The sequence below is a fragment of the Rhinolophus sinicus genome, chromosome 17, assembly GCF_057876585.1.
Source record: "Rhinolophus sinicus isolate RSI-liver-muscle chromosome 17, RSI-T2T, whole genome shotgun sequence".
Classification (NCBI taxonomy): domain Eukaryota; kingdom Metazoa; phylum Chordata; class Mammalia; order Chiroptera; family Rhinolophidae; genus Rhinolophus; species Rhinolophus sinicus.
Genome location: NC_142517.1, coordinates 181873861 through 181888595, shown reverse-complemented (window position 1 = coordinate 181888595; position 14735 = coordinate 181873861). Strand labels below are relative to the sequence as shown.

At 38.6% G+C, this 14735-nt stretch overlaps 1 protein-coding gene across 2 annotated transcripts in view; it reads left to right on the top strand.

The window, feature by feature from the left end:
• SATB2 (SATB homeobox 2) overlaps positions 1-14735 on the top strand; it is a 179315-nt gene that overhangs the window by 66077 nt on the left and 98503 nt on the right. For both annotated transcript variants that reach the window (XM_074339724.2, XM_019746481.3), the window contains 2 exons: positions 9451-9577; positions 10893-11016. In XM_074339724.2, the coding sequence (XP_074195825.1) occupies positions 9451-9577; positions 10893-11016 (251 nt within the window). The remainder of the gene's footprint in view (positions 1-9450; positions 9578-10892; positions 11017-14735) is intronic.

The following is a 14735-nucleotide window of genomic DNA, read 5'->3' as shown; positions in this document are numbered from 1 at the left end:
TCTCTACCACAGTTGCCCATGGATTCAGATGATACTTTTGTGACAGGGATGAATTTTTTAGGGGTCTCAAATAGACCACTGTCATTATTTATCACTGTAGATGTAGGGACTATAGATCTGCCTTCAGTTTGATTCAAGAAACATTTGCCTAATGAGAGAATACCTCCCATGTATTGGCCCATGGCTTCCTTATTATAACCATTAAAACTCTAATGCCGTATTTACACATTTGGTTTGCTGCCTTTAAATACGACATTTCCAAAAAAAATGGAAACCAAGGAACTGTCAGATTTGTTTGAATGTAAATATCTGAAACCTGAAAACCATGTAAATTATCAGATTTAATAGTACAGTATATATGAAGATGTACTGAAAGTAACAATTATTAAAATGTTCTTAAAGGAACCAAAACTACAAAGTAAACAAAATGAAAACCCTCCACACCAAAAGCAGTTGCCATTTTGTAATAGTTACACCCATATTTGCTTCCATGACTTGTAGTTTCTTAACAAATTACTGTGAAATCACGTTAGTTGAAACATGAATGAAAATGTACAACATAAATGGGGATGCTTTTCACCTTCATGTTGCATGGCGACATTTTCTTTGATAATCAACATGCCATCGTAATGTTGCCCTTAAGATCAGATATTATGTAACCTTAAATTATAGGAAACAGAATATGCCTAAAGGACAATTCTGGAATGTATAACTGGCAGCATGCAGTTGACAGGGTTTCCAAGGCTGCTGAGCCCAGCAGTCAAGTATGTGGAGTGCTAGGTCCTCAGGAAAACTTGGTACAACATTTGAGTCCCCATCTGTAAAGAATACGTGTCATTAATTAGGATGGGAACTATGTGCAGCAACTGTATTTGTAGATCTTTAGTGATAATTCTTACCCTAGAGGATGCAGAAACACTGGCTAAACAACGTAAGTCATGAACAGCATCTGCTAGAATATAGTGAAATCTATGTAAAAGAGTAGGACCCCCCTACCCCCTGTGTCTTTGATTGAAAATATTTTAGGGGGACAAAGGCTAGAGGGAAATCTCTTTATGCAAATATATTCCTGAATAGAAAGGAGGAAAAAAAGAGAAGTTTGGTTGTGTTACCTGCCACAATTAATCCTTTAATTCCAAATTCTTTTAGATAATGATTAAACTGAGAACAATAATAAGAAAATACATACCAGATGAAATAATTTTTAACCAGTGACAGGAACTTAGAACCTATCCCAAATAATTTATCATAACACTTTTATTTTTCATTTGTCCTATTCCCCCATGTAATAGTTTTAAGTGGCACTCTTGTGAAATAAATAATTAAAGACCAACCATATTTTTTTAATATCCTGACCAATATTTTGGCTGTTTTTCAGAAGACTAGGAATTTTGAAAATTAAATAAAGGTTTCTAAAATAACAACTTCAGAAAGTTTTATTTAATTTGTGGAATAATTCTGTTCTCTCTCTCTCGCTCCCTCTCTCTCTCTCTCTTTCTCTTTTTTTCCAATAGGGCCTTTATTAATTTAGTCTAGTTACTTAGTGCTTATATTAAATAATCTAATAAAAGTCAGGGTTATAACATAACGTTTCCCAAATGTGAAGCAGCATCTATTACATGAGACAAAATCTTTGTGCTGCAAAATGTAAAAACCATGTGTAGAATTACAAGACACCAAATGGTACTGTATATATTTTTTAAGTAGAATGTTTCTGTAGCATAAGAGGATAGGCGGCTCAAGAAAAGATTGATAGACAGCTGTATATCATTATAGTTTATTCAGAAAGTGCTCTAAATTCATATTTCAGCTTTTTATTACTAATAATGTTCCTGATGATAATTTCCCCTGAAAGATACAGATATGACTCAAGAATAAAAGTTAATTTCTTAAAGAGTGAGAAAAACCACCTTGTTTGTGTTTGTCAATAATACCTGCATTGATGCAGATAGAGAGGAGGTGTCTGTGGGGATGAGGGGTGTGTGTGTGTGTTGATTTTTTAGATAATCTATGTAACAATATAGCCTCAACATTTATTCTGAATCACTGAATTATTTATTTTTGTCTGGTGTTTTCTTTTGTATTGTTATAAATACAGGATTAAGTGTATTGTAGGTTCCCAGACAAGTATGTTGTGAGGTTTCATTAATTTGTGTAAGTTATACTGGCACTGGAATAATGTAAAATGCCAGAAGAATGCTATTTCGTTTTCCACTTACTTTTACCTCAATGCAAGATATTTGAAATATAGTCTTTAAAATCAAAGCAGAAGGTATAGAGGAGTTGTAGTAAGTTGTATTGGGGGCACTGCTAAGCTGTGCATTAAAAATCATTTTTGTTTTGCCTTTTTTTCCCTTTCCTCATTGAAAAGTCATTCCCACCACAGGTTTAACAATAACTACAATTTATGCCTCTATGCTATACGATTTGATGATATACCACAGTCAGCCACAGGTTTGAAACAGGCTGAGTTATTATATACTGCCGGGTAGTGATTTCCCATGAAGTGATTTATGGGTAAATAATTCTATGTTCTTGTTATATAGGACAGACAGTTTTTAATTTCTTTAATAAAGCATAGCTGAACGACAGAAAATTATACACTATAGCAGAGGGACACGACTACTCTGAGGAGGATGAACAGATGCAATCGATGTCATGAGTTCTCCTATTTTTACAATGGGCCTCATCAGCAGTTGGTGTATTGTGGAAATAATACCATGAACTAGAAGCCCCAAGGCTTACTTACTTTGAGGCTGGGTTTTTTTATTGATACTCTTTTGCTGAGATCTTTTCCAGGGAGTTATGAGTTATAAAACCCCAGCCTTTGGATGTTAAAGCTAATGTCTCATTTTTTTTCCCCTGGCTGAGTTTTCACTTTGTTTTGAAAATTAATGTTAAAATGCACCTGGAATAAAAGAAAATTATTCATTGAGATGCATTATAAGAATACTGCTGATATCTTTGGTGGGTTCCTATTTTTGTCTCACAGATTGATTTGTGGGCTGCATTCTACAATATACTCAACATATATCTGTTTTATCACCATCTATCTATATGCCACTGCAAACTGTGAGAATTATTTTTGTGTACTTTACAAGCTCTCTGTTGCAGGACTTCATGAAGTAAATATTTCTCATATTTGAGGTACAGGGGATAAATGCCATCATTTTGGTTTATTTTAAGAGTGGTTTCACTTAGCTGTTTGTTTAGCAATAATAAGCTTCTCAATTGTGAGCTTCATAATTATGGGGATATTGTGTCTTGAGTTATCTTTGCATCTTAGTGACTTATGCTGGGGGTGCTAAAGAAAAATTTGTTGACTGAATGAATGATTATTGCTTAGTACAAACCCTTCTGATGTTCTATTGATTATGTTGTATTATGACCACATTTTATTTTATCCTCAGAAGTGATCAACTTCCTAAAAACTTGACTCAAATACTGATGAACTAAAATGTATATTATCACTGCTCTTGTTTTTACATAGATAAAGGTAAATAATACTAATGGTATGAATTATGCATCTACTGAGAAGACTATTTGATTTCTCTGCAATAGATTACAAACTGATAAAAAGAACAAAAACATATCAACACAAAAAACTATTGATATTTCTTTTTGAGAAATGTGAACTCTTTGACTCTGGCAGAATACTGCATTGAGAGAGTAAAAAACTGGTTTCCATGATTGCATCTTTTTAATTTTAGACAAAGATTGCCTCCATTCCCAACCTAATTTTATGTCACTAATGGGAAATTTACCTACAATTGCATTTTGTTATTTGGTCTAAAGGCATTACACAAAGAGTGGATTGGTTCTCTGTATTTTAGTGAACAGATTTGTTTGGATATAAACAATTATATTTATATTGTGTTCAATTCAATCATGTTAACATTTGTATGAATTTCAACCCTAAAATAAAGGCCCGTAATTTGTGACTCAAAGACCTTGAAACTGCATCTGTAATAGTCCTCAACACCAGGCATTTTCTAAATGTTTGCAGATGATAAATTCCTTGGAAATAGGAAAGATGACTTAGGAAACAATGTTTATTTCTGAAATGGCACTGTTATGGGAGACAGTTTTTTTCCAGAGAAGTTCCAAGTATAGCTGGCTTTTCTGGGCCTGTCACCTGTTTGTTCAGTGGCCTTATTTGTTCCTTTGTTTGACATTAAATGTCAAGACCCTGCCTGATGTGACTGAATGAGCCGTGGCCCTGGCCTCTGGGGGCTCATCTTGTGGTTGGGCATTGGCATATGGGTAGAGCTGAGTGGAAAGAGGATTATTGGTCCAGTAGTTAGAAAACTTGTCAGATGAAACCTAGGGTCTGGTCCTGACTGTAACCCACTAATGTCTTTGAAAAGTCTTCTCTGATCTTCAACTCACTTCCCTTAGAATGCTGACTCCTTGCTGTTCTCATGAGGATGAACTAATGGTTTGAAAAACAAAACAAAACAAAACAAAACAGAAAGCACTTTGCAAACTGTAAAGTAACCTAAAAGGATATTGTGATAAAGTAAGTGCCTTACATACTGACCAAGAATGTTTATTGTGCAACTGTGTAGAGAAAGGACTGCTTCAAGCCAGGTGGATCAGGGTAAAATTATTCTCAGGGCAGAGTTTGAAGAATGTGTGATTTATAGAAGTGAATATTGGGGATCAATATTCCAGACAGAATAAGAGTGTGATATATATTCAGAGAAGAAATGGGAACTGATATTTACTATGTGCTTGGGATAGAGGTATGGCTGTGTTCGTGTGTGTGTGTGTGTGTGTGTGTACAAGTGCACACATGCATGTATGTGAATGTAGTACTATCTAATTTAATCATAATTAGTTTTTCTCATTTTTCTGATTGGGGTTACAAAACCTACTCATAGAGCATGAACACTAGAAATAATATATGTATATTTATAGTTATGCCATTTTTATTGAGATTTCTCCGTCTCTGTGAGTCAGATATGCCCTGTGGGCACATAGCCTGTTGTTCTTTCTTCTTTGTCCTCCTTATTGCACTGTAGCATTTGGTGGGGTCTGTATCCCTCCTTCGAGGGAGACAGGAAGAAGCTGTTATGGTTGTAATTAGACACATCTATGTGTATTATTTCAGATCTTTCTTCTCTCCTCAAAATGCTTCAGTCTTTTAATCCACCTGTATTTCAGTATAGATTAATTTTCCTAGATTACATCTACACTCAAAAACTTTGAAGGATCTATTCCCCCTAATGTTTACTGAGCACTTACTGTGTGCCAATCCCAGTGCTAAATTCTCATTTTCATTTAAAGCCTCATGACAACCTTAAAGGTAGGCATTATTATTATCCCCATTTTACAGATAAGGGAAACTGAGGTTCAGAGAAACTAAATACCTATTCAGAGTCTCACAGCTGAAAGCAGACGAGGCTGGACATAAACTCACCTCTGACTCCAGGCCTCTGACCTACACCATGTGCTATTAAGTCAGGCATGCAAGGCCTTCCAAACTTGGAACCAATTCTCTTCCAGTCTTTTCTTCTGATGTGCCTCACACATGAACTTGTGTGACTTATAGGACACTCAGAAGAGCAACATCGTGGTGAGCCTGGGCTCTGTTACTTCCTAGTGACATTATTCCAGTTAACCCAACCTTTCTGAGCCTCCATTTCCTCCTAGAAAGTGTTGAAACTAGGTATCTACGGGAGAAACTGGAGGTGCACCTTCAGTACATTTGGTTGTGCAGAAAATGAGGGACTGAGGGGAAAGAGATTGTGATGCTGTTGTGAAAGAAGGGGCGATCTGAATCTACTCGTAGGTAAAAGGAAAGGAGGCCCTGAGGAGCAAGGATGGGAGGAACGAAGAGGGTGCTGGGGGAATGGCCGGACAGACGTAATTGATACACTGTCCTCCTTTGTGATAATGTAATAAGGAGGGCCTTCTACAGGCACATGACCAAATGAAAGATTGAGCAAGAATGAGGTCACCAATAATCCTTAAGTCAGGATTTTTGAAATAAATGGACTGTATCTTCCTTTCAAGAAGTATTAAAAATGTCTAGATAATGACAGTAAATACATTTTGAGGTTAATTATATCCAGGTGCTGTGCTAGAGGCTTTACACTGAATCTGTCTTACATTCCTGTGGTACTTTTGTTGTTCCGTTTTACAGATGAGAGGATTGAGGTGTAGGGAAAGTAAGTAACTTGCTAAGGCTACGTCATTAGTAGCTGGAGGAGCCAGGATGTCAACCGAGGCAATTTGACTTGGGAGCCTGCATTCTGAGTCACTAAGGTGTGCTGCTTCCCAATTTGATTTCCTCAATTAACACTTGACTCCTAGCCCAAGTAATCGTCTTGTGTATTTTATATCAGAGAAGCAGGACTTTATCTAAGGAATGTATTTCCAGAGGGTTAATACATTAGACAGAAACCCTGTTTGGAGAGAAGTCTTATTACAAAGAGTTACTCCAAGTCCCTGCCTGGCTAGAGGAGGGCAGCCTTCTGGACGTAGCTGTCCTAGCAGCTCTTGCACCTGGTACAAGTGGAAGAGGACGTGGCTGTTAGGTTTGTGCAGGTTAGTCAGTAGGGTGCAAAAAAGGAAAAAGCACATGCCTCTCCTCATTGCCTGAAAATAGCATCCATCAACAGCTCTCTTCCAAGAGGTAGAAACCAACCTGTAGCAGCTGCTCTCGGTAGATGTATTAAGTGTTGTGAAGACACCTGTGTGTGTCTAATTCCAGCCCAAACAAGTTTCCTCTGGCTTATCAAAGTGGGGAGAGAGTTTATTAAATAGAGATTACTATTTCCAGTACAGTTATTTGTCCATCATTTCCTGTAGAGATTCCTCCCCTTCCCTTTTTTTTTGAGGTATAATTTGCAGACAATAAAATGTATACATATTAAATGTTTAGTTTTATGAATTTTGACAATTTTTATATCCATGCAGCCACCAACCAAACCAAGAAAATTCCGTTATGTTCCTTTCCAGTCAATTGTCCCTGCCATCCAGAGGGACAGTTTTCCAGAGGGACAGCTTTCTGAGTTCTAGCCCCGTAGATCAGTCTTACCTGTTCTTGTATTTTATATAAATGAAATCATACATAGATAATTCTGTTGTGTTGGGCTGCATTTTGGTATATTCTTACAGTGGAACACTACTCAGCAATGAAAAGGAATGAGCACTGGCACACACAGCAGCGTAGATGAATCCACTCGGGTTGTGCACTGAAGTTTGCAGATTCATGTGCTTCCTATGACCTTCGTATTGTTAGTAACAGAAATGACCCACCAAATCGGCTTCTTCTCCTTGCTTCTCATAGTACAATTGCTGACTTTATTTTCCCCCCCTCTGATCTCTGATGATAAAATATCATATCTTCAGGACATGGTCAGTTTATACTCAACTCGTGGTCTGTGATGGTAATGATTTTTAAAAGGAATTTAAAACCGCGGAGTGATTTTTAAAGAAGGAAATATGTTAGACATGTTGCACGGGATCTTTTTAGTGTTTTCAAATGTCAGGAGGAGTGAAAGAAGCAAGGCAGCAGGCCCGGCCTCTGGTGGGTGGCTGGCCAGTGGGCCCTGGGTGTTCATTTCATGACTACTGCATGCGGCGTGCTGTGCACTTTTCATTGTCATGAGAGAGAATGTTAGGAAAACTATCCCCACAAGAAAACAGCTTTTCTTGGCAAGTGAAATCTGACTTACGGAGCCAGAACTAGAGACATACGGTACTATGAATGAGAGCTGTGTTACTTTATTGGATCTGAGTCCAGGCACTATTTATACTGCAACATATTCAGCACCAGATTGTTAAATCTTAATACTGAAACAGTGCATCATTTTAATATTTTTGTTCTGTTTATTCCCTGTTTTCAAGCATTATGTCAAGCATTGTGCATTCATTTGTTTCATCTTGGACAGGACATGCCCTGACCAGGCAGTTCAGTTGCTATTATTGGACTCTCAGCCCCTAGCTGTAAAGCATCATTTTGTGAAGCTTTTTAAATTTCATTTGGCTATATAGGTATCTTCTCTCTGATGATAAAAAAAATTTTTTTTTGAAAGAACAGAGTAGTGGGACTCACCTGTATTGTCAAAAATAAAAATAAAAATGCTGCTTTTTCTTCTATCACTAAAACATGCTTTTTTTTTTCTGCTTTTTTTTAATGTGTGACAATTTTTGACATTCTGGGGACTATTGAATTTTTCATAGCATGCAAATACAATTTTTGTTACTCTGTTTTTTTATTTATTTTTTGTGTGAAGTGAGTTTATCTTTATTTTTTTTCATCAATGTTATGCTGTGTTTCCCTGAAAATAAGACCTAGCCAGACAATCAACTCTAATGCGTCCTTTGTAGCAAAAATTAATTTAAGACCCGGTCTTATTTTACTATAATATAAGACCGGGTCTTATATGATATAATATAATATAATATAATATAATATAATATAATATAATATAATATAATATAAATAATATACTACCAGGTCTTACATTAATTTTTGTTCCAAAAGACGCATTAGAGCTGATTGTCCGGCTAGGTCTTATTTTCGGGGAAATAGGGTATATGCCCAGATAAGATGGGTTCCTCTTATGAATAAGTTAGCATTTTCACCACATGTTTGCTGAAACTGTCTTATGAATCTTCCTGTGACCAGGCTATTCCTAAAATCACTGCCTTGTGTAGCCCACTTTTGACCAGGATTTTTATTCTCTGTTGTCATATGTGTTTTCCATATGCTGCAGGAAACCCACAGGGAAAGGTTACCATTGTCACTCTAAAAAGAGCTGAAGAATTAAAATAAATACATACATACATACATGCATACATACATATATACATACATACATACATACATAAAGGAAGTTGAAGGCATCTCTATTCTGATCTGTGGTCAGTCATTGTGCTATTGGGAAAAAAACCCCTCTGCCTGGTGAAATGTGAATCTGGCAGTGAGCTCTAACTGCTTTATCAGCTCCGAACGCTGTTCGCACTGGGGATCACACCACAGTCAGGATGTGACTGTGTGTGCTGAGCCCACACACAGGAATTTTCTTGTACAATTCAAAACCAAATCTTATATTTACTTAAGGCTTTTTTTTTTTTTTTTTTGTCTATGAAATCAGCAGTCCGGTATATATTTAGCATCAGTCGTAAGTTAGTGTGAAACAAGACTTTGGGGGAAGGAAGTATCCTTATGGTTTTCGAAGTAATTTAAGAAACAGGAAAACATAAAAGAGCTGATTGTCCAGGATTAAACCTCATCCCTTCCTTCTCATCTTCCTGTATAGTCAACTCAACTCAATTGTCAGCCAGAAAGAAATAGGCTGTTGCACTGGGTTGTAAAATATCTCCGAGTGGGCCTTGAATGTTGACTATTGAATGACCTTCTTAACATTGAACAAACAATGGGAAGGTTTAATAAATAGCAGATACGTGTTTATTATGTTTTTCTTCCCTGTGCAGGAATAATCAAGCTGGGAAGGTGGAACCCTCTCCCCCTCAGTTATGTGACAGATGCACCCGACGCGACAGTGGCCGACATGCTGCAAGATGTCTATCATGTTGTGACGTTGAAAATCCAATTACAAAGGTGGGTGTCTCTGAACATCTGCCCTTCCTTACTCTCAGAGCAGCTCTGTCGATCATAGAGTAACTGCAGAGATCAGCGCGTCCTGTCTGTTAATTTCTAGACATTGGATGACATGAAGAAAAGGAGAGGAGGGAAGGAGGGGCAGGCACTTCACCAGGCATCTTTATAGTCCACATTCCAACTGTTTTATGTTTTGTTTTCAGAAGCAGTGAAGTGGTAACCTCGGGGAAGCTTGATAAATCATTAAAAATCTGCAGCCCATAAAGGGGAACTTTCCACAGCCCCCCTACTTTAATGGGTCCTTTAGTTAAATGCTTAGCACATAGTATTTGAAGAATAAACAGCTCGGCTGTTTCAGGTTTGTGTTGTGAGGGATGAGTTTTATGCCTGTGTCGCAGGCTTAGCAAGAAGGCTCTGGCACTGGACCTCTTTTTCTTCCCTCTTTGGTGGTCTGCAGAGGATTCGGGAAGCCTTTTTCCCTTCCTTCCTTCCTTCCTTCCTTCCTTCCTTCCTTCCTTCCTTCCTTCCTTCCTTCCTTCCTTCCTTCCCTCCTTCCCTCCTTCCCTCCTTCCCTCCTTCCCTCCTTCTCCTCCTTCCCCTTCCCCTTCTCCTTCTTCTTCTTTTTAGATACAGCATCCAGGACAAGTTATGCCTCTTTTAAAGATTGTAGAGATTCTCTGCAGAGTCTCGTATTGTAAAATGCCTGCAAGTCATGTGATTTAAGGAACACTGTCCTTTAGTGTACAGATTTTGAATTTGCCTTTTTTTTTTTGAGAATTTGTACTTATTTGTACTTAAATAGGAACCCAACATTTCCATCCTTGTCTAGGAATGCTTTGGTATCTTCTCTTAAAAGTTATTTTTTAGTTAGGAAAGTGAAATCTCTGAATTTTTCTGAGGGTGAAGGGTGGACCTTTAAGCTACAAATCTGATGGAATATTTCTTTACATTTAACCTTAGGAGTGTTCAGTCATTACATTTGTATTGTGGAAGCTTATAATCACACTGCCAAACTGTTTCTGTCGGCAGATTAGAGAAATCTTATTTAAAAAAACTAGCGTTTCTTCTTATACAAAGTGACTTTTTTGCAGGCTGGTATGATAACCAACTTATAGTGACCTTAGGGCTCTCTCAAGGTCCTGTAGAGAAGCAGTTTTGTTGCCCTTCCCTTATCGGGGCCCACATTACATCCCGTTCTTGAGCAGTTCTCCTAATGCTGACATAGGACCCAGGAGTGACTGCTGTACCCATAATCCTCTGCGGTGGGGCCCTTTATTATGGTTTGCATGTCATTCATTCTTGCTTTCATTTCCAGTTGTTCAAAGTTGGAAGACTTGCCTGCAGAGCAGTGGAACCACGCCACAGTCCGCAATGCCTTAAAGGAACTGCTCAAAGAGATGAACCAGAGCACATTAGCCAAAGAATGCCCTCTCTCCCAGGTCAGTATCTCCAGGAGGGTTTCTCGGACATGCGGAAAGCCACTGGTGGACTACCTAGGAGGAGGGGCACACCTGCTTAGACAGCTGTGTTTTGTTTATACAGTCATTATATTTGAGGTGGAAAAAATATGGAGATTGCGGTGCTTTTGTTATAGCGTAGAAATTATTACTTATTGAAAGCTTTGATGTAATGGGAGTATATGAAAACATTTTACATTCATAATCTTTAACTTTTAATGTATATTATAATGTACGTTATATTATAACGTATATTATAACAGTGTCTCCATTTTACAACTCAGCAAATCCAGGGAGAAGCACTTTACCTGCCTAAATTTACTCAGCTGGATAAGTGACAGGCTGAGACCCTAATCCAGACCACCGAGGCTCCAAATCATTGCATTACTTGGTCAATGGTATGAGTCGGCCATGTGAAACCCATCTTTATTTATTTAGTGAGCCTTTTCCCTGTCTAGCAGAGAGAGATGATCTTTGCATCATATACATTTGCAGAAATTTTGTGGTGAACTCACCAGGAGAAAATGCATGGGGAAGAAAAGTGATACTGCATTTTTAGTGAACTGATCATAAACTAGAAAACGCCACAAAAATAAGAGATTGAGAGGCTCAAAGGAGGGAACAGCAGAGGTAAAGGCTGCCTTTCCCATTTGTGTCCATGGGCAAGGGCCCCACTTGTTTGAATGATGAAACAATGTTTTGGTAGCTATGGGCAGTGGCATATAGGAATGCTGTGAAATGAACTCAGGTTGACATTATTTAAAGCCATGAATGGAAATCCATTTCCTGGTTTGAGTTGTACGCTTGATTTAAGGCAATGAGCTAATTACATGTCTGTCAAGTTCAAAGTAAGGTGACAAGAACCATAGAAACTTGATGTGCCCTGAGCTGTGTTCTAGGATGATAGAGTGTTGGGGAGAAGCAGGAAGCCTAATGGTTAAGAGCGTGCCTTCTGGAATCAGATAGATTTGGATTGATGTCCTGGTTTAACAAGCCTTTATGACTTCACCTTTATGAGCCTGTTTCTTTGTAAGTAAAACAAGGAGAGTAATAGTTCTAAATCATGTAATGAGAGTAAATGAGATAAATCACATACATTTTTGGCCTGGTACCTGGTGTGCGATGATGCTCCATACATGGTATCAGCTATTATTATTGAGACATGATATTGTTGGTGTGAACATTTCTTTTTTTTTAAATGAGTATCTTGGAGAATGTTTTTGAATTTAGATCCTCTGAGACAAAGCGTGCTGCTAATATTTTTGCTCCCCAAAAGTCAAGGAGGCATGCACCTGAGTAGTAGGTGGCTAGATAGAGAGGGACACCAGTATTTCTTGACCATCAATTATGTGCCTGCTCTTGCACATACAGCTTTCACCCAGGCCATTTCAATATCTGCCTCTAGGTATGGATGTAGGTGCTAAGGCTTGTTGCTAGGATTTTGATTTATTTCAACGTGAATATTTATGAAGCAATAAACACAAATATTTTGAATCTTTCTGATCAGACACAGGGACTGGATAAAGAACAATTTAGGAAAAAAACTTTTGATCATTTGTCCTGAATTTCACAATCAGTAACTATTAATTTTCTCTCGGATTCCCACGGAAGTCAAAATGGGCTTTGCCTAGAAGTATACAAGCTCCTAACTTAATATCACCAATTCAAAATTTTATCCAGGGCTTTCAAGGCCCATGGAAATCCAGTACAAACTGATCTATCTTGATGACCAGGTTTGATTACAACTAGAGACTAGAGAGACAGCGTGCGTAGAAAGAACCCATATCAGGAGCTGAGAGCCCTGAGCACTAATCTTAGTTCTTTTATACCAGCTGTGCAATCCTGGCAAGCCCTGCCATCCTCAGAGCCCCATGAAACTCACCTGTAAACTGGGCATGATTGTATCCCCGTATTTTACACCAGGATTGTCTTGTGGTTCAGATGAGATCGTCTTTACCTTTCTCCCCCAGTTTTTTGTTTCATTGCGTGCTGTCCTGGTTGCCAAACCTAAAAACTTTCTTCTCCAGCACTCTCTTGTTTATTCCTATAAATGTCACTGCCTCCACATCTAAAATCTCCCTCTTTATGTCGTTGCCTTGTTTAGACTTCCATCACCTCTCATCTGAAAAATGTTGTCGTCCAGAATCATAACTTTTCTCCTGCCATTTCCTTGTCTGTGATCCCCCTCCCAGCCTGAAGGAAGTACGGACTTCGTAGCCTTGCCTGTAAAATCATCAAGATGACACTGTCCAGCCTAATTTCCCACCAGAGCCACCTTCCTCCCCCTACCTGCCCCCACTCTGTGTTCCAAACATGTGGAATTAATTATTTGGAACACTAGTCATCGTTTAAATGTCACCAAAATATTGCTGAGATGGAAGGAATCTAACTAATACCTTTCTACCCTGAGTATTTCAAGTTTAACAAAGTAGCTTCTTGAGTTATTTTAAAAATTCATGCAGAGTTTATTTTCTACTCCATATACCTGTGTTTCCGGTAGTTTTAAAGATGGCATAAAAATTACCTTACCCGTTAAATTATGAACCTTCCTGTGTCCTCATGAGACTGGCCCTCCAGGGAGCTGTACCGTATTAATCTCTGGCTTTGGTAGCCGTTACCCTCAATGCTGATGATGCTGTAGTCCTTCAGTTTGCCACTTGCTGGCTTTTGCATGTGTTGTTTCTCTAGCACGCGCTGTTCTCTTCTACGTGATGAAATCATCTTTCAAATTCCAGCTGGAAAGTCACTGCTGGTGAAGTACCCTGACCTCCCGGTTGAAGTAGTTGCTTCTCCTGCTCTTAGTAGCCTTTTGTACACACCTCTGTCACAGCACTTATCATAGCCTGTTGTCAGTGTTATCTGCCAGTTGCCGTCACTCGATGGGTTGCCCACAATAGCAGAAGCCAACTCTTGTTTAGCTTCACGTTCTCAGCATTCAGCACAATGCATGTCTTCCATGTAGTTGTTGCTCTAATGCAAGAGTTCTCAACCCTGGTCCTATGAGCCTTCTGGGCTGGATAATTCCTTGTGGTGGGGGGCGGTCCTGTGTATGGCAGCGTGTTTAGCAGCATCCCTGGCCTCTACCCACTAGATGCCAGTAGCCTGCCACCATCTCCCCTCACCCCAGTTGTGACAACCAAAATGGGGGGAGCAACATCACTCTTGGTTGAGAACCATTGCTCTCATATGTTTAATGAATTAAATATAAAAATGCTGTAAAATATAAAGTTTTATTCTTTTTACAGTGTTCTTGGCAGCTGTAAAATGTTTTGAACTAGAAACAGTGAACGTAATAATTTGATCGTTGATGGATGCTCAGCTCACTTTTAGTTCAACAGGGGCTCAGTTCTATCGTTTAGATTTGGGGGAGATGTGATTAGGGCTTGTGGTATGCTGTGTAATTATGGGGCATCTCTTTGGAGTAGTCCTCAGCCAGCACGGGCATGTAATGTGGACCCTGGCATTAATCTGACAGCTATTACCCTTAACTAGTCCAGATTATGCACTTAAATTGCATAGCTAGATTGCATTTCAGTGTGGAGATAAGCTCGCCCATTTTGTTGGTGGTTGCAGTAGAACAGGTACATACCTTTTTTGAAGTTCAACCTACATAATGTGAAAAAGAGAATGCATTTTTTATTCTAAGAAGGTGAAACAATAATTCAGCAGTGTTCTCCACCAGCATTACTGGCGTCCCAATT